The 22,144-nt window shown below is 41.2% G+C and overlaps 1 protein-coding gene and 1 pseudogene across 1 annotated transcript in view; both read left to right on the top strand.

Annotated features, from left to right (window-relative positions):
* Positions 1-1,382: 1,382 nt before the first annotated feature.
* The window catches only part of Cdon (cell adhesion associated, oncogene regulated), a 43,135-nt gene continuing 22,373 nt past the window's right edge, over positions 1,383-22,144 (top strand). Inside the window, exons 1-7 of the mRNA XM_055601406.1 lie at positions 1,383-1,717; positions 7,544-7,833; positions 8,659-8,833; positions 10,900-11,034; positions 14,470-14,673; positions 15,425-15,606; positions 16,788-16,893. Coding sequence (XP_055457381.1) covers positions 1,414-1,717; positions 7,544-7,833; positions 8,659-8,833; positions 10,900-11,034; positions 14,470-14,673; positions 15,425-15,606; positions 16,788-16,893 — 1,396 coding nt within the window. The 5' untranslated portion in view covers positions 1,383-1,413. The remainder of the gene's footprint in view (positions 1,718-7,543; positions 7,834-8,658; positions 8,834-10,899; positions 11,035-14,469; positions 14,674-15,424; positions 15,607-16,787; positions 16,894-22,144) is intronic.
* Positions 17,042-17,525, top strand: LOC129672163 (60S ribosomal protein L9-like; annotated as a pseudogene).

The raw sequence follows: 22,144 nt of genomic DNA, 5'->3' as shown, positions 1-22,144 counted from the left end.
AAAAAAAAAAAAAAGTCTTCTATGCTGCTCAATATTTTACTGTGGCCTCACTTAAAAATTCCTTCAGAAAATACCAGTAACTGAAGGTAAGACTTAGTGTCATTTTGATTTAGAAACAAAAATGGTGTTCATGTCCATGGTAAGAAATAATATGTCAGCTTTCACTTAAAATAGATCTCTCTCTCTCTCTCTCTCTCTCTCTCTCTCTGGCTTTCTCTAATTAGATTTCACCAGAACTGAACATTTTCTTGAAGGAATATTATCTAGTTTTATACTTTGCCTTATTTATGTTACGGTCTGAGGTTCTCCTTCACCTGTTGGAATCTCAGTAGATTTGTTTTATACATTCCTTTCAGGAGGATAAGAAGTCTAGGTAGGAAATTAGAGGAACCTACAACTGTGGAAAATTCTCCTTTTTAAGAATTACACACTGTAAGCCACGTGTGGTAGCACACCCCTTTAATTCCAGCTCTTGGGAGGTAGAGAGATGGACCCCTGAGTTTAAGGCCAGTCTGGTCTACAGAGCAAGTTCTAGGACAGCCAGGGCTACATCCCCATGTGCAAAAAAATTGCACACAGCATTTTACATGGCTTGGAACTGGAAGCCTGAGAGGGTAATGAGGGAGTAAAGGGCACAGAAAAGCTGGCACTGGGTGGGTTCTGCCCACTCTAATGGAGGACACCTAAAAGGCAATAACCTGGAAACTCAGTGCTTTTATTATGGACAGCACAGGAGCAGAGGTTAGCTAGCCCTAGTAGGAGGATTTCTAGGGGCACAGTCTCAGGTTGCAGTCATTCAGGAGGACAAAGCTGCAGTCATTTGTTTTTTGCACACACTGTCAACATTCGCACAGGGACCAGAGCAAGGCTTTGCCAGTTCCCTGAACCTGACTCTCAACTGGGGAAGGCATTGCCAATTCCTGTGGGTGTCAGGCATTGAGGTTCTTGTCAATTGCAAATATTCACTCAGAACTTCATCCTTCCCTTACACATTTACTCAGGGCTTCCTCTGCTTCTCACAATTATGTTGACGTGTGTGTGTGTGTGTGTGTGTGTGTGTGTGTGTGTGTGTGTGTGTTTACATGTGTGGAAGTTAAGAGGACAACTTGTGGAAGTTATTTTTCTTCCAACCATGTGGGTTGCAGGGATTGAACCCATGTTGTCAGGCTTGGTGGCAAGTGCCTCTACAGCCCCAGAAACATTCCACTTTTTGTTGTCAGATTTACAGGGTGAAAGTTGAGAAGAGAGCTAATCAGAAAAGGGATATCTTTGCAGTATCATTTCTGTGCTAGGATGAAATTACTCTGCAGGGCAGATGCTATCATGTTCCTAGTTTTGACTATGTGCATTATGTTTCCAATAGACAGTGGACAGAAGCCTGTTATAGTCACCACACCAGCAAATGTAGAGGTGATGGATGGAGACTTTGTGACTTTGTCTTGTAATGCCACGGGAGTGCCTGTCCCCGTCATTAATTGGTACGGCCGCCATGGATTGATAACCAGCCATCCATCTCAGGTCCTTAGGTCCAAGTCCCGAAAGTCCCACCTGTTCCGACCTGGGGACCTGGACCTGGAGCCTGTCTACCTCATCATGTCCCGAGCTGGCTCAAGCTCTCTGTCTATCCAGTCAGTTACTCGGGAGCATGCTGGGAAATACACCTGTGAAGCTACAAACAAACATGGCACCTCACAGTCAGAAGTGCTCCTCACAGTTGGTGAGTTGCTTTCGGCAATTTTCTTCTCAGTAGAGCAGCACCTTTTTCTTGTAGGGGAAAAGATGATTTGTTTCCCCAGTTGCAATGAAATGCAGGGCTGTGTTTGGAGGTATTTTGTTGGACAGGAACCACGTGGGCTTTGGTCTCCATTTCTTATTTAACTCTTACTTGGGAACGAGCTCAAAATATAATCTGTCTTCATGATTAATGGCTTTGGGTTTTGAAGGCACTGAAGAGGTTATTTCACAGGAGGAGAGCTTGAAGAGTAAGATTCAAAGTCTGAAGGCTTGGCTTGTTTGGAGAAGGTAGACCTAGGGTTCTATCAAATACCCCTATGTGGCTATATGTTATTTTTCTAAGGGGATATTTAATAGTATTATATTCCATTGATTTGACATGGCTATGACTTCACAGTTTCATACGATTTTTGGAGTCTCCAGTTCTGACCTTGCACCAGTGTGCATGTAGAGCAGCATTTCCTGATGTGTGTAGATTGTGGAGTGGCTGTTAAGGTAGTTGATTATCAGTCGGTTGTCAGTGAGCTGAGCAGATTGTTGTTGTATTTGTCTTCTGAAACACAGGGCATGCAGTACTGCTTTAGTATGGGGACATGAGGTTCTTGCCCTAGTCACTCCTTAAAGGGCTTCATGTGACCTTTTTTTCTGCCCAAATCCTTTGATTGGTGTCTCTTCTGGTCATAGACCTTTGGGTTCAAGGTCAGTGTCTATCCTGGAGTTGGCACTCTTCTCTGCACATAGTGGCTCTGGGGCTCCTTAGTTCCCTGCTTTAATTATTTCCCAGGCTAGCTTGGGTGTTCTTTTCTGTCCTGTCCTCTATAGATGTTCTAAAAGCGGAGGAGGAGCCTTGGGTGGTCTTGGCAGAAAAATGCTGGTGCTAGAGTTTGGCTGTTAGCATAGCTGTTTGTTTTCTGTTGTAAAAAGGGAGTCTAGATCTGGAGGCCAGAAGAGAAGTGTGGAAAAGCTAGGGACCTGCACTCTTACACGTGCTGTCTAGTGCATTTTAGAGGTGGTACACTGTGTGGCAATGAAGTCTATAGGCTGTGCTCAAATAATGCTCAATATTGCAACCAGAGGCCAGTTGCTGAGCTCTGCTTGCTCCTGATTTGTGTCACTAATGTCCTGTTCATAGGATTCATGTGCAAGTCTAAGAGGTCAGGACAGGAAAACTGTAACAGTGCTGTCTGGTAATAGAAAACATTCTATAAATATAATGTATTAGGTTATGATTATTGCTGTCTAATTCCTGGTAAATTCTAGTTATTCGTCGTGGTGATGTTTGTGGCAGGAAGAGGTAGTTACTGACTTTAATAGCCTCAGAAGCAGTTGAGTATTATATAAATTTAGATATGTGAGTATGCGTGTGCACATAGGTGTGGATCTGCATATACGTGTCCCACTGGGGAAAATAAGAGTGGCACAGATTAGAGCTATTAGCTGCTAGCAGGTCTGCACGAGCTGCCGGGTAGAACTTAGCAGGTGTGATTGTTGTGCACAGCAGCACAAGGAGATATAGATGTTATGGTTGTAGCTGACGGAACAAGATACTTTTTGTTAGTTCATAAGTCTTGATGTAGCAGCCCACTCCCAGGTTGCTTGGATACCGTGATGCCATCATTGGTCACCACCCACAGGGCGGGATAAAAGGACCCCTGCCTCTTACCTCTCTCTCTTGCTCTCTCCCCTCTCTATGTTGGGCCACCTCCTCCCACCATGTCTTTCTCTCTCTCTCTCTCTCTTTCTCTTTCCCTCACTCTCTCCATCTCCTTCCAATAAACTCTTTCATATAATATCTGTTGTATGCATCATATTTAAATGCTAACACTTTTTCTCTCACATTTTAAGTAAGAGATATCCGAGACACTTAAATTTTATAGTCCTGCTTGCTTAGATTAGATCTTTAATCCTGTCCGGTAAATGCCATTTTAATGAGCAGTAACCTTGTCATTTACTTCCTACCCACCTGGGCTTTTTTTCTATGTCCCAGAAGAATTAAGACCCGGATGAGTTTAGTAAAGCTCAAACAGTACATAGTAGTGCACTTCTATTTATAGAGACCTGAGCCTCACTGAACTCCAGCATTATCTGTCAGTGACTTTTTATTATGGAGAGGGTAAGCCAAATCTGAAAGTGAGGTGACATCTCCCTCTCCCTTCTTTCCAGAGACCTCGTGTTTTTGAGGTCTTTGACGTACAGTATTACAGGGTGGGTACTAATGGGGCCAGCCTAGTTCCCTGAAATGTGGAGTGGATGTGACAGCTTGTGCTTCACATTTCACTGGTTTCTGCTCAGACTCATTAAATTCATTAACATTGCTGCATTTTTTTTCTAATTCAGAAGCAGTGCACTTTCAATCTGAAGGAGGGGGGTTCATGCTTGTAATCAACAGTTGGGAGACTGAGGAAGGAGTATAGCTAAGAGGTCAAAGCTAGCTCAGAATGTGGATTAAGAACCTGTTTCAAAGAACCAATCCAAAGCACGTATTTTCTTTAAAAGTAAAAGTAGGACATGAAGTTTGGAGAGAGATTGGGGTGGGGCCACTAGGCAGAATTGGAGGGAGGTAGTGATGGATTGATGTGATCAAAACACAATGTATAAATGTGTGAAATTTACAAAGAATAAACACTATTTTTAAAATACAGAAATACAGAGTTTTGTTAAGGATAAAAGGAAATAGAGATAATATCTCTGAGCACTTGCGAAAATCTAGGCAGTCCTCAATTTAAGAAGATTTCACTTAAAATTTTTCAATTTAAAACAGTGGTATGAAAGTGATACACATTCAGTAGAAACAATGCCTTCTCCTGGGAGAAGAGCTGTGGTGCTCTGACCCTGGGCAGTAGCAGTGAGCTGTTCCTCCCTGTCAGCCATTCCAGGAGAGAGGGACATAGACCTGTGCTGTTGCCAAGTGATGGTGTCTGATGGGTCGGGAATATTAAATGTACTTTTTCCACTTAATATTTTAATTTATGATGAGCTTATTGGGCCAAGATCTTTAAACAGTATCTAATGTAATCTTTTAATGACTGAAAGTGTATTATTTGCAACAGTAGGGATTACTTAATCCCCCCCCCCCCAATTTTAAAAGTTGTGGCAGGCTGCACGGCACCTGAAGTAACAGAAACAGAATTGTGATGCTCTTTCAGTGGGCAGGCTGCAGAATAGCATTTTCCTGACACTGCTGTATAAACTGAGGTGCGTAGTATGGAAACCCTTTTGTGGCCAGATACCACCACTTCCCAGTGGTCAACTGTCCGGAGGATCCAGGAAACTACTAATGAAACAAGAGTCTTTCCCTACCACCCAAGCCACAGCTAATCCCCTTTAGTTGGAGCTCATTTTTCAGTAGGAGCAAGCACAACATCCTCCCTGAATGTCCACTCGGCCCTGACTCACTAGGTAAACATGCTCCTTCCAGGAGCAATATTTTGAAGTTGTCTCAGTGACCTTAGTTTTCTTCTGCACTGCTTCACACTAGCTTCTTATTTTCTTTGACGAAGGATGATTCTAGGACATTTTTCTTCTTAAACTAACAGGAATCTGACCTTACACTTTAGTCTGGGTCTTGTTGGTTTTTTATTTATATGTGGTTCTAAAATCACACCTTTTAGCGGGAGTCAGACTTCATTGTACAGGTAAATGTTTCCCTTTATAAAGGAGTGAATAATAGGGGACCAGTGTTAATAGCACCGGAGGGAAACCAAGCTGTCAATCCTAAGGTTTTATTACATTGACAGCTTGTTTTGTCTCTACAGATCTCTCACATTTTCCTGTTCTTCTCACAGCTTCCTACCAACATTCTTCTATAAGCTGTCATCTTAGAGTTTTGGAACTCCATTTCACCTGTAAAGCAGGAGGAAGTACTCCTCTCCACCCAAGAATTAAATGAGATGATTCATGTTAGATAACATGTATCTTTCTTGGCAAAAAAAAAAAAAAAATTCTCAATAGTTTGGATATATTGCTTCGATATCCTGCTATACCCTTTGAGACCCTCTGTGGTAGGATTCTGTCCTGTTTCCTGTCTTCTCCCACTTCCGATGTCCATCCTGTTTGCCCTTCTGAATGAGGATTAAGCATCTTCTTAGGGTCCTCCTTGTGTTTTAGCTTCTTTAGGAGATTTTAGTATGCTTATCCTATATTATATGTCTAATATCCATTTATAAGTGAGTATATACCATGTGTGTCTTTCTGCTTCTGGGTTATCTCACTCAGGATGACCTTTTCTAGTTCTATTCATTATAGAGTGGCATCTTTTAAACGATAGTTTAATTCCTTGAGAGTTTTATACCATTTATTTTTAACATATTTGCCTTTTCTTCTCTAGCTCATCCCATAATGACCCTCTCTACCTTACCATCCCATCCCACCCAACTTTGAGATTATTTTTCCTAACAAGTCCACTTTGTGTTGAGCAGCTGGTTTTGGGAGTGGGGCTGCCATGGTGCATGGTTAACCTACCAGAGGCCACATCATTAAAGAAAACTGAGTCTTCCTCTCCCAGCAGCTACCATAGCAGTTCTGTGCCTACCTCAGTCCCTATATGCTAGGATTTTATCTGGTCACATTATGCCTGCAGTCAAGAAGCAGAGTGGGAGAGGAGCTGGTGTCCAGCTGGCATTCCCGTTTTCTTCTCAGCCCAGGGTCCAGCCCAGAGAATGGTGCTACCTGTTTTGGGGATGGATCTTCTCACTTCAATTAATCCAGTCTAGAAATCCAGTGCCTCCGGAACATGTCTAGAGGTTTGCTTCTGTGGAGATTAGAAATCCCATCAAGATGACCCATGACAGGTGGAATACCTGTTGATAAGTACCTACTGTAATGACACACACAGCCCCTTGGCTATTTCATTCCACTCTTTTCTGTTCTACATCCATCTGGGCTGTTCTTTCCTTTGCCTTTCTTGTTTTGGGGTCAGTAATTTGTAACTTGGCTATAATCAAAGCACACAGCCAACGTAGCTTCATTCTCATGTGGACTTTTGTGGAAGTGGAACCTCATCTTCAAGTCTGTCTAGAAAATCTGTACACAAGACCAGCTGGTACATGACTGTGGAGCAGCCAAAGCATAAGAGCAAAAGTGCAGGCAGAAGAAACAGGGCTTCCTGAGGCTTAGGCTGAGACTCAGGGCTGGAGGGCACTGCATAAACGGGAATTCTGGTAGTAACTTTGGAAACCAGTTTTCCAGAGGGTGAGAGAACAATGCTGGCCATTAAAACCAAAACCAAACCAAACAAAAAATGTTTGCTGTGCATGTGGGGAGGGGTGTGAATAACATGGTATGCGTGTGGAGGTCAGAGGGCAACTTGTCGCAGTTGGTTCGAGCCTGCTGTGTGGTTCCAGGTTGTCAGGCTTGGCAGCAGGTGTTTGGTCCACTGAGCCATCTCACTATCGCCCATGTTTTTCTTCTATCACTTTGTTCACAGTAGAATACGTTATCCATTGTGTTAAACTCACCAAGGCTTTTTAAATTGAGTTAGTTACTCAAAAAAAAACAAAAACAAAAACAAAAACAAAAAAAACCCTGAATATTAATATAGAGCTAAGAAAAAAAATGTCTTTTTCACTGGTCAACTGTTGTGTCATGCTATTGGTTTTCTAAACTGTCTCTTTGTTTTCCAATGAGCAGACAGACAACAGAAATTATATGTCACTCTGAACAAAACAGTGAAATGTCACTTATTTTAATGTCTTGGATTCAAGTTGTGGTAATAATGTCAGTGTGGGCACTGATATTAACTGGGTGGAAGATGCTGGAAAAGTAAACTTCTTCAACCAGTCTCCCCTTATTCCTCTCTCCCTCTCTGCAGTTCCTTTTGAAACAAATACGAGAGCAGAGTCAGTCACACCTTCTGAAGCTGCTCAGAATGATGAACGAGACCCAAGAGATGGTTCTGAGTCCAGCTTGCTGAACTTGTTTCCAGTGAAGGTGCATTCCAGTGGAATGGCATTGCCAGCAGAGAACAATGCCTCCGTCCCCGATGCTCCTAACATCCTGAGCCCCCCACAGACCCACATGCCAGACACGTACAACCTGGTGTGGAGGGCAGGGAGGGATGGCGGGCTGCCCATCAATGCCTATTTTGTGAAGTATCGAAAGGTAATGCCTGCTCATTCATTTTCATCTTCTCATTCCTTAACCCTGTATATGTGTGAGACATTTGCTTATGTTTTACATTTATGGGAGGGTAGAAAGCGAGTGTTCCAGAATATGTTTGTCAGAGGAATCCTCACTAGTCATGCTGGATTGACAGATCTTGGGAAACTAGTAAGAATAATATATAACTATTTTTTCCCCAAATTGAAGTTTGAATCCAAAGTAGCGTAACATTTTCCCTCCCTACTTACTTTCCTCTCTCTCTCTCTCTCTCTCTCTCTCTCTCTCTCTCTCTCTCTTCTTTCTTCCTTTCCACCTGGTGCTAGGGTATGCAACTCAAGGCTTCAAGCTAGGCTAGTGATTACCACTGAACGCTGCCTCTAGTCCCTGTCACCATTTTCTATCAAATCTCTTGTTTTAAACCACTGGGCATCAACTTTGAAAACTGTAATTTTGTCCTTTGCTAAGGTTATAGAATACTCATCAAATAAAGATTGCCTGTTGGGGCAAAGTCCTCTGGTATCATTTATGACCATTGCATTGTAGGCTGGCCTCATACTGATGCTAGTATCTTAAACGGTTTGGTTATTTATTTTGGTCATGCATGAGCCTGTATGTGTTGTTTCTTTGGGTGATATTTTTCCTCTGCAAGCTTGTATTAAAGCAAAAATTAATTAATCTTAACAAGATGAATACATTTCATAAGCCGAAAGGCACTGTAGCTCTTGCTCACAATAACCTGCAGCCTTCTTTGGAATTAGATGAATGCTAGTTTTTGTGTAATTTCCTGTCCTTCATCTCTCATTATTCTGGCTTTCTCTTGAGCAGCTAGATGATGGTACTGGTGCAGTGGGCAGCTGGCACACGGTTCGTGTCCCAGGGAGTGAAAATGAGCTGCATCTGACTGAGCTGGAGCCATCAAGTCTATATGAAGTTTTAATGGTGGCTAGAAGTGCAGTTGGTGAAGGACAGCCTGCCATGCTTACCTTTCGGACCAGCAAAGGTGAGTGTTGTCTTCCATCAAAGAGAACTGGCTACTTAATGCCAATTTATTAGTAAAAAAAATCCTCTTGGATAGTGGAAATCATAAGATATAAATCCATTATACACACACACTGTAGTACCTTTTGGGAGTTTATATTTAGGTGGTTATGTTATTTTATTGGATTATAATATTTCATATATAGTTTTGCAAGTTCATGATGAGCAGCATTAGGATGAGTGAGGCAGGTAAATCAGAGATATTCAGGTTGAGATCCAGCTTAGTGGAGCTTATGCTCTGATGAGGAAGATAAATGCACACTCAAATAACAACTCTAGACAACATTCAGTTCAGTTCCGTATTTATCAAATGCTGAAAGTGCATTGTGCAATATTGAAAATAGACAAAGCTAATCCTCATGTTCAGGTGGGAGGAGCATATCTCTAAGTTCTAAGCACATTGGGGGGTGGAGTGAACAAAGAAATAACTTCAGGGATGGACTTGGGAAGGGTCTGAGTTGGAGTTATTATAAGTAGCTAGGGATGTATGCAGTATTAGCATCAAGATGTTTAAAGGAGGGGAAGTGGAAAGCCTTTGCACATCAGGGAGAGGAGGTTCCTGGCAGACACACTGGCATGTACCAAGGAGCAAAGAGTGGTGTGCTCAGTGTGCACACCAGGATCACCAAATGGCCAAAGTGATGAAGCAAAGTGGGTAGATGTCTGGGTTTGTGTGTGACGGTGTGGCTCAGTCACACAAAACTCTGTGCAACTTGCCAAGTCTTTACTTGTGATGCGCATTGAGCGAGGAGGATCTGGAACATTGCTGCTGGAGTTACGGAGTCAGGCATAATGGATGAAGGTAGGGTGGGGAAAAGACAGAAAAACATGAGCAGTACCATGACAGTTCCAGAAGGACCTTCCTGATAAGCAGCTTGTGAGGGGAGTCCAGGTAGAAGAGGCTATGCTGGAGTGGCCCAGATGAAGGGAAATCCTTCTGGGCAGAGAGGGGAACCCTAAAGAAGCATGTTCTACCCCAGTGCTGGAAGAGAAATGGCCTCTGAGGATTAAGAAGGATGCATTCTGTGGCTTTGGGAAAAGACTTGCGTTTGTTCACTGTCCAGCAGAAATGAGTACTTTCCATTTTGCATGAATCTTCAGTTAAGTTTTCACCATTAGGCCCTAATTATTTATAGTTTGACCTGTAACCACTGAATAGGTGTTTTACTTTTACTTTAAAAACTAGAAAACAACAACAACAAAAATTTCGTTTTTGTGTGCTGAAACATTAAAATTAGTATGGCATTTTTCTGTGAAACAACCTTAACAGAAGCTCCTTAATATTGAATATTATTCTGGAATGAATATGTTCAGCAAGAAGGAAAATGGGCTAATCAGAATCTTTGCTCAAGTCCTCATATGGCTTTCCTGCTTATATTGTTATACTAGCCAAGGTTCTCTATAGAACAGAACCCATACAAGAAGATAAATACAAACATAGACATAGACATAGACAGACATAGACATGGAAGGTTCTCTAGAGGAACAGAACCAATACAAGTACATAGACATTGACATTGTAGACAGAGACAGAGAGATAGAGACAGCCAGAAAGGTTCATGAAGAGCTCCTGGCCCTCAGTCAGTCATAGAGACTTTAAACACTGAAATCAGCAGCAACAGCAGCAGCATGATGAATCCACTTAGGGAAAAAGGGAAGCCAATCAAGCAAATCTGGCCTTCTACCAGAAGGATTTGGCATGAGTCTTCAGTTCTTTACATGAGGTTCCATACTCAAGTGATTCTAACTTGTGGCAAGCTTACATCAGAACCAATCATCACAGTTGCTTTTTTCCACATGTCAATTAAAGTAGCACAGTGGAGAAAGACACATTTAGAGTTCTCTTAATAATACTAGAGAAAGACAAAGAATTTGTCCTAGTTCCTGGCATCAGCTAAATGTGAGGGAGGTATTGTGTTTAACACAGAAATACAGATCTTCATAGCAAGTTATGTTCTATAGTATTTTCTATTTTGTTTTTTTTTTAATGTATATAAGCTTATTGTTCTTTGTTTTAATACTTTACAGAAAAAATGGCATCATCAAAAAACACCCAGGCATCTTTTCCACCTGTGGGCAGCATCCCTAAGCGGCCTGTTATTTCAGAGGCTTCCAACAGCAATTTTGGAGTTGTGCTTACAGACTCCTCTAGGCATAGTGGAGGTAGAGTCTTTATCTTCTTTGTTTATAAATGTCACTGTCCTGTTTCACTTTCCATGGATAGGATAGAATGGGACATTGTTCATTTAGGTTCTACACTGCATAGCTATTTTGTGCATGAGAGAGAGAGAGAGAGAGAGAGAGAGAGAATGAGTGTAGGTCTGAAGTTAATGCTGGTGTCTTCCCTGATCACGCTCCACTGTATATTCTGAGGCAGAGTTTCTCCCTTGCTTGGGGTTGATTCTGGTTAATCTAGCTAACTGGCTTGCTAGGCAAACCCTGTCTCTTGTTTGCTGAGAGCTGAGATTCTGGGGTCTGCCATAACTACCTGGCTGGACTGTGAGTTTTGGAGATCCCAAATCTGGTCCACACTTGCCCAGCAAATGCTTCTGCAGATGAAACCATGTCTCTAGCCCAAGCATTGCTCTTTCAGATCCCATTTCAACTATTAAACACTAGCAGTCTAGTGCCACAACATGATAAAAACGTTCTACAGCTAAGTCTTCATAATTCACAAAGATTTTCTCCCTTCTCTTTGGCAAGAAAATAATTTATATTTTGAATTTTGAAAGTGATTCTGCGTGTGTTTGAGTGCATGTGATTAGTTATCTAAGTGTGTCTTATGTCTGTATCAGTGATAGATTATTTTGCTAAAAGATTATGTGTCATATTTATGTGTCAACTGCTTTTATTGCTATACTTAATTAATCTTATGGAATTGAAATGGGCGGTAAAATGTCTTTGTGATTTTAAATTTAACATTTTATTAACTCTAGCCTAACGTGGTTGTGTGTGTGTGATGCTGGGGGATTAAACACAGGGCCATGCGCATGCCAGGCAAGTGTTGTGCCACAGCGGCACACCCTGTTATCAAGCCATTTTTGGTAATTATGATAAGTCAGGACATCTAGGGAACACTTAACAGCTTGCTACTATGATCCACGAGTGTCCATACTTCCCTTTTACATTTGTATAGTTCACTGTGAATTGATCTCATATAAAAACTGATCCTAGTTCTCTGAGCTGCCCTCTTCAGTGTTGTGAACCTTACTTAGCTGAAGACCCCCACTTTAAAGCTGCTGTTGGTTACTTTAAGCACACTACCTATGTGAATATCAGTGCTGTGAGCGTGAAGACATCCTTAGACTATTCACTTAACTCAACATGTAGAAGTCAGTAACTGCCAGCACAGCAGGGATAAAATAGTCCTTGCTCTCAAGGATTTAAAGTATAGAGGATGATTCAGACATCTGAACACACACACCTGTGAGTTGACTGCTAAAAAGAAGAGAGCTAAACCCATAGCAACAGAATAGATAATATGCACAGCCATGCCAGTGACAGCCAGCTTGTCCATTCTGCCTATGTTTATACTCCTGGTGTTCTGGGATCCGAGGAGAGATACCCAGTTCATCTGCTTGATACAGAGGAGTCACATAGTGTTCACAGGGCTGCTGGGCAACTTGACCTAAGCCCCAGAAGACAAGAATGATGCTTCCAGATGAAGGAACAGGAAAGGCAAAAACACCTTCTATAGCAGATGGACAAGTGACACATCGCATTCAGTGTAGAGATTAGATTTCATTTAGTGTGGCATTGTTGTTGGAGATGATGATAGTGTAAGGAAGCAGATAGATGCATTCATGCTACCCACTCAAAAAAAAAAAAAAACCTAAAAGATTTTAAAGAGGAAGAAATGCAAAAGATGCACCTAGAGAAATATGAAGCTGAAACCAGTGAATGAAGGCGAAGGAGGATGTAGCTCAGGAAGCTCGGGCGTGGGCTGCAAAGAACCTTTTACAAGATGGGTGGGTGATCAAAGACTGTAGGTAAAGATTACTTTGAATTCTCCAAGCTGAAATACGTATATAAAATTATTTGCTTGCTGCTTATAACAAGCTTACCAGGAGGAGAGCATGTCTTCTTTCCAGATAAGGAAACAGGCTGTGAGGTTTCAGTGTGATAGGCGGGGGTGGAGCTGCTGCTGCTATGGTTGCAGAGGCTGACTGTGTTCCTCTCTCCTCAGTAACTTTCTTTCCTATTTGACCTGTGGCATTTGGTGAGTTTGAATCTTGCATAGTCACTCTGAGAAAGTCACTCGATTTTCTGTAAAGATCTGCATTAACATTTCTGCTCATTCTGTTTCCATTGCTTTCTAGTGGAAAGGAATATAGTAAGTATCACCCAGTTGCCTGCTAATACCTGCTCCTGTTTATCCTTTAAGCCATTTGCTTTGTAAAACACCCTGGCTTTCTGCACACAGTGTGACTTCCTTCGTCCTTAGAAGTGAGGGTTGAAGAGATACTGGATAAGTTGCTTGAGAGCATAGACTCAGGAGAAAGACAGGCTTCCTTCCTTAGTGTCTTCACGAATTCTGTCATCATGGCTCAGGTTGCCCTTCCATGTCCATTTAAAAACTCAGCTGCACACCAAAAGACCCACTGGCCAGCTGAGAACTGAATGTCCACAGAATCCACAAGTGGCCGAAGTGAAAGCAGAATGGCAGCTTACGGGGGTTCAGTTAACTATTTTGTGGGCCCTCCTTAGGACTTCCGAAGAAATCCAGACTGCTTATTCAGCAAGGGAATTTAGGCCTCTGATTTCAATGCTGGTGACCTCACTCCCGATGTTTCCATCTGCCACAGGGTCTATTCCTTCTAACCTGTGGCATAGGACAACACCTGTGCCTTGGCAGTGTTCCCTGCAAGCTGTTGGACATGATTCTCTGACCCACTTTTCTATATGTTGGTGTCATCTTCCTGTGGCACTGTTCCTGTCTTCCTCATATCCTTTCCCTTTCTTGTTACCTTGTTAGTATTGATTTTGTCATATTGTATCCATACATGTGCTCACAGACTGTTTCAAAGCAGCTATTCCTGGGGTTTTGAGGCATACTAAAGGAGGGTAATAGTTAACAATGTATCAGTAGGTTGTTGGTTTGTTTTATGTAATTTGGAAAACATTTCAAATAACATTTGTGAGAATTATTTATATACCATAACCAAAAACATGTAATTACTTGTACACTGCTTTAGTCATAAATCTAAAACAGGAGCAGAAACTATCATATTCATTAACTTTCATTCTTTGTGAGTTAATTATCATATCTGTAATCATTTAACCCTTCCTTCCTCCCTCCCTCCTTCCTTCCCTCTCTCCCTCCTCCTTCCTTCCTTCCTTCCTTCCTTCCTTCCTTCCTTCCTTCCTTCCTTCCTTCCTTCCTTCCTTCCTTCCTTCCTTCCTGTTTCCTGTATTTCCTTCCTTCTACATCTTATTTCCCATCAGCTTTTAAAGAGAACAGAGAGTCAGGTTTTAATTGTAACAATGGCAAAAAAAAAAAAAAAAATTGCTCAGGGACCTTTAGCACAGGGTTTGGAATTTAGGTTACCCCTCTTTCTGATACCGTGGTGATAGTAAAATAAATGTTCCAACTTTCAGTCCCAGAGGCACCGGATCGGCCTACTATCTCTACAGCATCAGAGACCTCAGTCTATGTAACTTGGATTCCCCGGGCAAATGGCGGTTCTCCAATCACTGCCTTCAAGGTGGAATATAAACGGATGAGGAGTAGTGATTGGCTGGTGGCTGCTGAAGATATCCCTCCCTCCAAACTTTCTGTGGAAGTACGCAGTTTAGAACCAGGTGATAATACTTTTGTTGTTGTTGTTGTTAAAGTAATAATCAAATGCTTATTTTGAAAATAAAATATGAAGAAGAGAAAAACTATCTGAACTATACTCATGCATAGACAGTGTTTATAATTTGGTATATTTCTTCCTAGCCTTTTTTTCCCCTCTGTGCACTTATATGCCCTGGAATCTTGCCATAAATACAGTTTTGCATCCCTCGTTTTATGTCTAACTTTATAAGTATAAAGTATATCATACTCTGCTTAACTATTTTTGTTGTTTTAGTGGTGGAAATTGAATCCAAGGCCTTATGCGTGCCAAGTAAGCACTCTGCCACTGAGCTACATCCCCACCCCTCAATTGTTCTTCATTCCTAGATTTTAAATTGTTTCTCCAATCCCATTACCCCCAAAACTTGAGGCTGTTAAAAAGTTTATCAGTAAAAGAAAAAAAATGTGTGAATAAACTTATACTTTTGTTTGGGCTCATGACCACTTTTGCTCCTGCAGTTTTGAATATTCGCAAGTGTAGCAGATGTTTGTGTCTAATTATATTGGGAGAAGGCAGCAGTTTTAGCTAGGGGTGGAACTAAGTAGTATATTTTTAGACTGAAAACCTTCCAGTGATTGTATTTGAGTGATAAGAAAACTTTCTTTAAAATTTTAATTTATTCTTTAGATGCATCATAGCATTATTACAGGACTTTTTCTTTTTTTTTTTTTTTTAATATTTACAAGTGTTTTGTTTTTGTGCCATACCCCAAGGTTCAACATACAAATTTAGGGTCATTGCTATCAACCATTATGGTGAGAGTTTTCGGAGCTCGGCATCCCGTCCTTATCAGGTGGCTGGCTTCCCAAATCGTTTCTCCAACCGCCCAATAACTGGACCTCATATTGCATACACAGAGGCTGTCAGCGATACTCAGATTATGCTAAAGTGGACGGTACGTAAGTGAGCTTCTTATTAAGAAGATTTTGTGTCAGCAGTGTAATCTTCTTGTGATGGGACACTATAAGCTGTTTAACTTTTAATTGCAGGGAAATAGAAAGGTACTGATGCTTATCTAAAACACATTCTAAGAGACAGGATTAAAATAAAATTATTATTTTGCTCTCATCCAAATGTTGTTAACAATTAACATTTTATGATTTGTGGAGGAATTTGAATTCAACAATGTGGCTGCTTTAGCAAGGGATCACATCTAAAGACCTTCTAGGTCTATGTGATCTGGATGGAATGAAAACATGCCCACGATTACAGTCTGATCCAGCTGGAATACAGATATGCCCTTAGTATATACACTTTTAATCTCAAACAAAAGTAAGATTAGTTTGTAGAAGGAAGCAGACATGTTTGAAAGTAACGTCTGATTGAATCAGAGAAAGATTTGACAGAATGAGTCAGAAATAGGATATACCCAACTCTCACAAAAACAGAACAGGAAAAAGAGTTGAGTTTGGTGAAGTTCATTTGAGTGCAGTTAGTATAGTCAGTACAGTTAATGCAGAGACAGTTTTTCCAAGCAGAGCAATTCAGTCAGAAGCCAAGAGAAGCTGGACTGAATCAGTCAGCTCAGAATGGAGTTTGAGCCAGAACAGCTGAGTTGAAACAGCCAGCCAGAGTTCAGGAAGTGCTAGATAAGGTTAGCTTATTCAGCAGTAAGTCTAGAAAACATTCTAGGCCTAGTTTAGCAGACAAGGCTGAAATTGAAGCCTTCAAGATCCAAGCTCATAGAGATTAGAGTGTAGGAGGCTAGAAGCCTCCAGGCCTAGGCCCCGGATTAGATAGAAGAGAGGTATCTCTGGGCTTAGCCTAAGATATGAATTGTCAAACTTGGGTAAGGTCTACCCTCATCTTAGGAAATAAAAACATCTACAGTGACTTATTCTTTTTGACCCAGTGTACATTTATTTTTGAAGCTAATGAAATGTATGCTGTTTTATTTTTGTTTAGTTCTGTAGTAAGCTAAATGCTCAGATACCTTTGAATATCTCTGAATCAGGCTAAAAAATGGCCACTGCATATATTGCAAAACAAAGCTAGAGAAACATCATCATAGAGATAAGGAAATTTAGGCATTACTTTTATTTTTGCCTTTGACAAGTCTTTGCTTCTGTTTTCTAGTATATTCCATCAAGTAACAATAACACTCCCATTCAAGGATTTTATATCTATTATCGACCAACAGATAGTGACAATGACAGTGATTATAAGAGGGATGTTGTTGAAGGTGAGTCCCTTGGTTGGCTGGGGCCCCTGTAAAGGTGCTTTTATGGGGAGGGGCTAGACATCCTGAACCTGTCATCATAGGCTTGGAGTGAGTTAGAATTGAGCTATTGAATTTGTTCCAATGCTTCTTTGACCCATCTACTGTGAGAATGAAGACCATTCTCAGCGGTCAAATGGTCGACAGCCCAGAAAATGTCGGCACCACTTTGAAGGGGTTCACAGTCATTGAGGCCCCAGGGGAACCCTGCAGAGGGACTTCAATCACATCAGTGTAGAGCTGAGTCTTTTGGGAAGAAAAAGAAGAGGCTCCGGGATGACAAATGGTGGGGTAGCAGAAAGGAACTGGCCACTGTCAGAACCACCTGCAGTCATGTTCAGAACATGATCAAGGGTGGTTCGCTGGGCTTCCGCTACAAGATGAAGTCAGTGTATGCGTACTTCCCCATCAATGTCGTTATCCAGGAGAACAGGTCTTTGGTTAAAACCCGAAATTTCTTGGGTGAAAAATATATCTACAGGGTTCGAATGAGAACAAGTGTTGCTTGTTTTGTTTCTCAAGCCCAGAAGGATGAATTAATCCTTGAAGAAAATGATATTGAACCTGTCTCAATTTCAGTGGCTCTGAAAGTTTGATTTGGGGTGTCTTTGAGAACAGTAAAAGACTTATCTTGAAAAAAATTTGTTCTAATGAAGCCAAAATTCCCCAGATCTCTCTCTCTCTTTCCCTTTCTCTTCCTTCTCTCTCCTTCCTTCTCTTTCTCTTCCTTCCTCCCTCCCTCTCTCTCTCTCTCTCTTTCCCTCCCACCCTCCCTCCCTCCAGTGGCCTAATTTTGTTGCAGAGGCAGTTATAAACGTATGAGAGAAGATGACTTGTCAATGGTTCATCTCAAAAAGATTTTGACTTTTTTTTTTAATGACCACTGACCTGAATGTTGTAACTTCTTACTAAAGTCTTGTTCAAATAGTTTGTAGACCTCTGTACTGGGACAATCACATTTTAAGCATGCTACCTACTTCTAGAGCTGTTGAGAAGCTAGAGTGTTCTGTAGAAGAAATAAGAAACAGCCCAGGTTTGAAGGGCATCAGTGCTGCTCCTCTGCTGGCTGATGGCTGCTATGACCTGTTTGGTCTCATCTCCACCCTTTGCCTTCTACATCTTTTCTCATCGTGGACACCAGCCTCAGGTCCTTGGTGCAGGATGGCTCCTGCCGCCCACCATTCCCCTTTCCTAACAGTTTGCGTGGGTATTCTCACTCTTTTCTGGGACTTTGTATGCCTTTTCCTCAGGCCAGATCTTCCCTGAAGTTCTAACCAAAATTAAACCCTTTGTGTTTATTTCATAGCATTTAATCAAAATATAGATATATGAGTATATGAAATTATATGCTCCTCTTACTAAATATTTACTTCCTTTGGACATGGGATCTTAATTCCCTCTGCTGTGTTCCCAGACCCTTTGGTGGTGAGGCATTTGGTACTGGATGAATCGATGCACTTGTGAATGGAGTAAAAATAAATAAATAAAAAAGCAGTGGGCATCTGTCACTGCTTGGGCTGAAAACAAAAAACAACATGAGAGTTGTGTTCAAACTGGCAGACATTTGTGTAGGAAGGAAGCTGCTTCAGTCAAGACAGGTGGTTATAAGAAAATGAAATAGGGAAGACCTTTCTAACACAAATGTCTAGATTCTCTCACAGGGTAATAGGTTCCCTGAGTCTGGAAGCAAGTACAAGCCAGATGCTTGATTCTTGGTGATATCTTAGATGGGATTTTTTTAAAACCTTAGGTGGAACCATGTTTATTCATGTTGAGGGAGCATCTTTGCCATTCTTTGTGCAGATAGCCAAAATGCTGACAGAAGAAGAGGGGATGTGGCCTCTTATATGGGTAGAAATGACCTCTGTAGTCTGCAAGGGAAGATGGGAAGCGTAGTCCTTCAGCAGGAAACTGGCATTGCTAACTGTGAGAGGATATAAAAATGTATGGTAGAGGCATTATAGCTGTTTTTTGTTTGTTTGTTTTTGCTGAGGACGGTCTTTGTGGGAGAGGGTAGTTCTGGGTCCATCAGAGAGGGAGTCCTCTGGTCAAAAGGAGAGTCTTAAACTTGATCCATTGCGATGGTTCAGGTGATTGCCATGCTATATTCAGCAGTCAGAGCTACTGCAGCAGTCAAGGAGTCCAGCTGGTCCTGAAGGATGTTAAGCTGATCTGAGCGCCTGCCAAAGCCCTTATGCTCCTTGTTGGCTTCAAGGTAGGAGCACAGGTGCTGGCTCTGGAGTTCCCTATCTGGATAGAGACTAGATTCTATTCTCAAAGCACCATGAGTGAGCCCAGGTCGGAGGTATTCTCTTATCTAAACAAGAGTTGAATCTAAGTTACATACCTGGCATGTTATAGCAAATTAATGAAGATGGTGGCTAAGTCACATGGCTTCAAGATGGCAGCAAGCCACATGGTACTCCCTTAGATGGATTCTTGGTGTGGGAAAAAAAAATTATTCCAAGCTCTGTTTTCAGACCATGAGTCTGAATGTCTTGGTTGGATATATAGTTCAGTGGTAGAACATGTGCTTAGTAAGTTCTAGGCTCTGAGTTTTCTCTCTCTCTCTCTCTCTCTCTCTCTCTCTCACTCACACACACACACACACACAATACATTCCTGTATACATAAATACATATTACAAGAAAACTTGTCAGAAAATTGCCCTAGGCCTAGGATTTACCATATGACTTCCTGCCATTAAATACATAGTGTTTTAAAAAATTAGTTAGTATGCTCTATCATATCAAATACTTTTGAGGTTTTATTTTTATCTTATATATATATAATGAATATTTTGACTGCATGTATGTTTGTGTATTGTGTGTGCCTGGTGCCTAAAGAAGTCAGAAGAGGGTGTCAGAGCCACTGGCACTATAGTTAGTTCTAAGCTGCCATGTAGGTGCTGGGACCAAATCAGGTCCTCTACAAAATGAGCAAGTGCTCCTGACTGTTGAGCCATCTTCCCAGCCCCTGTAGGATTTCTTTTAGTAATTATTCAGTAGAGTTACTTTTGTAACATAATAAGAACTTTACAGTCTGAGTATGGTAGCTGCACAGGACTACTCTTTAAATGAAGGAATGATTCTTTCTCCTTCTCTGTAATTTTCAGCGGCACACTTATTCTGTGCTCTCAGAAGGCAAGGCAGTGGCCATCGTGAGGGAGAGAAATGACACAAGGAACACAGGAGACAGTGGAATGGCAGCAGGGCTCTCTTCGGTTGTCTAGACACCGGCGCCTTGGGCGTTTGGCTTGGGAACATTCAGCGCACTGCACATAATGTGTGTGGCTCTTCAGCTTGCATACTTTCTGTCAATCAAAGGCTGTAGGAAAAAGCAGAAAGATAATTATGACTTCTCCATTTTGTTCTGCCCAAGTTTTCGTTTTAGTTTAGATGATTTAGAAGAATGGGGATATCAGGTTTTTATTTTTAAAACTCTTGACATTGGTTAAACATTTGGCATAAGATGGTTCTAAACACAGCAGATGTTGAGTGACGTGAATAGCTCTCTGTGTCTGTCCCTCTTCCTCGCCTTCCTGCTTGTACTTTCTAGGAATCCCTGTGGGTTAGCAGTTTTTAAACTGTGCTCTTTAGAGGAATCTTTGAAGTTTTACAAACCGCTGTGAACTGAATGTGAGCCTGGGACTTGAAGAGAGTTTAACAACACTTCATGTATAGCGGTGCTCACAGACGGGAGTTTCCATTGGTTCTCCTCAAGCTTGTTTATAAATGCATCACACTGAGCAGTTAGATGTTTAAGTGGGATCCACTGTGCTGTGTAATTTGCTTATTCTTTATATTCAAGTTTATTCATTTGAAATTCTTTTGGTGGTAATGGAGGCTATTGGTCTATTCTCCTAAATCCAAGGACAAAATGCTCATTTAAAATACATACCTAAAATTTTCTTTAAAGATTTGATCACTTTTATGCATATTGATTCAAAATTTAGATCTCTCTCTCAGTGAATCAATGGTAAAGGCTGTAAGAACACTCACATTTCTTATATTGTCTGATCTTCTAATTCTTTGCTACATTTAGATAAACTACAAATGTTCTCAGCCTGCTAGTGTTTTTGTATGGAATATTTTTATTGTGTTAAGTGGAGTTCCAGAGAAATCAGTGTATAAAGTTATTCTGCTCTGTAGTTCTAAGCCTGAGGCTTAGCAGAGGCTGTACACTCATTGATTGGGTTTAGACTCAATAGGGCACATAGCTATCTCACTTATCAAATATAGACATTCCTTTTCTTTGCTGACCTGTAGTTTCTGCTTTCTTTTGGAAAAATTGGACACAACAGTGAAATACAAATCCAAGGTGTATATTGTAACTCTTTCTCCTAAAAACTATTCAGAAGCTTCACCCCCTGTTACTTGTTCTCTGCAGTGAATACTCTGGGTCTAATCGAGATGTTTATAGCTAGGTGCAGAACCAAGAAAGCCCAAAAGCTAGAGAGAAATAGACTTAGGAGATATTTTTTGTATTTTAGAAACAGGCCCATTCTAGCTCCAGCCAGTTCTTTAGTGAAGAAAAAAAAAACAAACAGGAAAATTAAACTGGGAGGGGGGGTCTCTTTACAGGTATAAGAAGTCTAGAACCCACTCCTGGAGCCTCTCAGGACAAGTGTATTTTCTCCCCTGTGAAATGCCAGTCTGTGTGAACGAGGAGTTTTTGTGCTGGTGACTTGAAAAGGGGCTGGAATGTTTATGTCTGTGTTGGGAAGGAGCCTGTGATACTGGTTCTGTCAGTATTTGACTTATGCCTCTGGTGTGGGTTTTTTTTTTTTTTTTTTTTTTTGGTGTGTTTTTTTTTTTTTTTTTTTCTATCCCCTTAATTAATTCTTAAATCGGTCAGTGGTATGCTTGGATTTCTAAGAAACATTGGAGACAGTCTGAAGAGTCGTTTTCTAGAAGAGATTAAGAGTACTTGAAGAGTTAATTAAATCTGGCAAAAGTGTCCCTGTTTATGAAAGTTTGTCACAGATCCATGAAAGTGAAAACAGAGGGTGATTTACACCACAGTGCTCAGTTTGGGAGTGTTTCTAAATGAAACGTTGGCCTCCTGCCACAGATAACAGAATCCTAATAGTGGAGACACTTGTATGATTCTGAGACTGACTCAAAAGAAGTGGCCTCGGGAGCAGTGGCTAAGGATTTCTACAGCAGAGCTTGCCTTCTGTGGCTCCTCAGCAGTTTATTAAAGTGCTTGACGG

This window comes from Psammomys obesus, unplaced genomic scaffold (genome assembly GCF_907164565.1).
Source record: "Psammomys obesus unplaced genomic scaffold, mPsaObe1.curated_primary_1811, whole genome shotgun sequence".
NCBI lineage: Eukaryota > Metazoa > Chordata > Mammalia > Rodentia > Muridae > Psammomys > Psammomys obesus.
The sequence above is the reverse complement of the archived record's forward strand: the minus strand, read 5'-3'. Positions and strand labels throughout refer to the sequence as shown.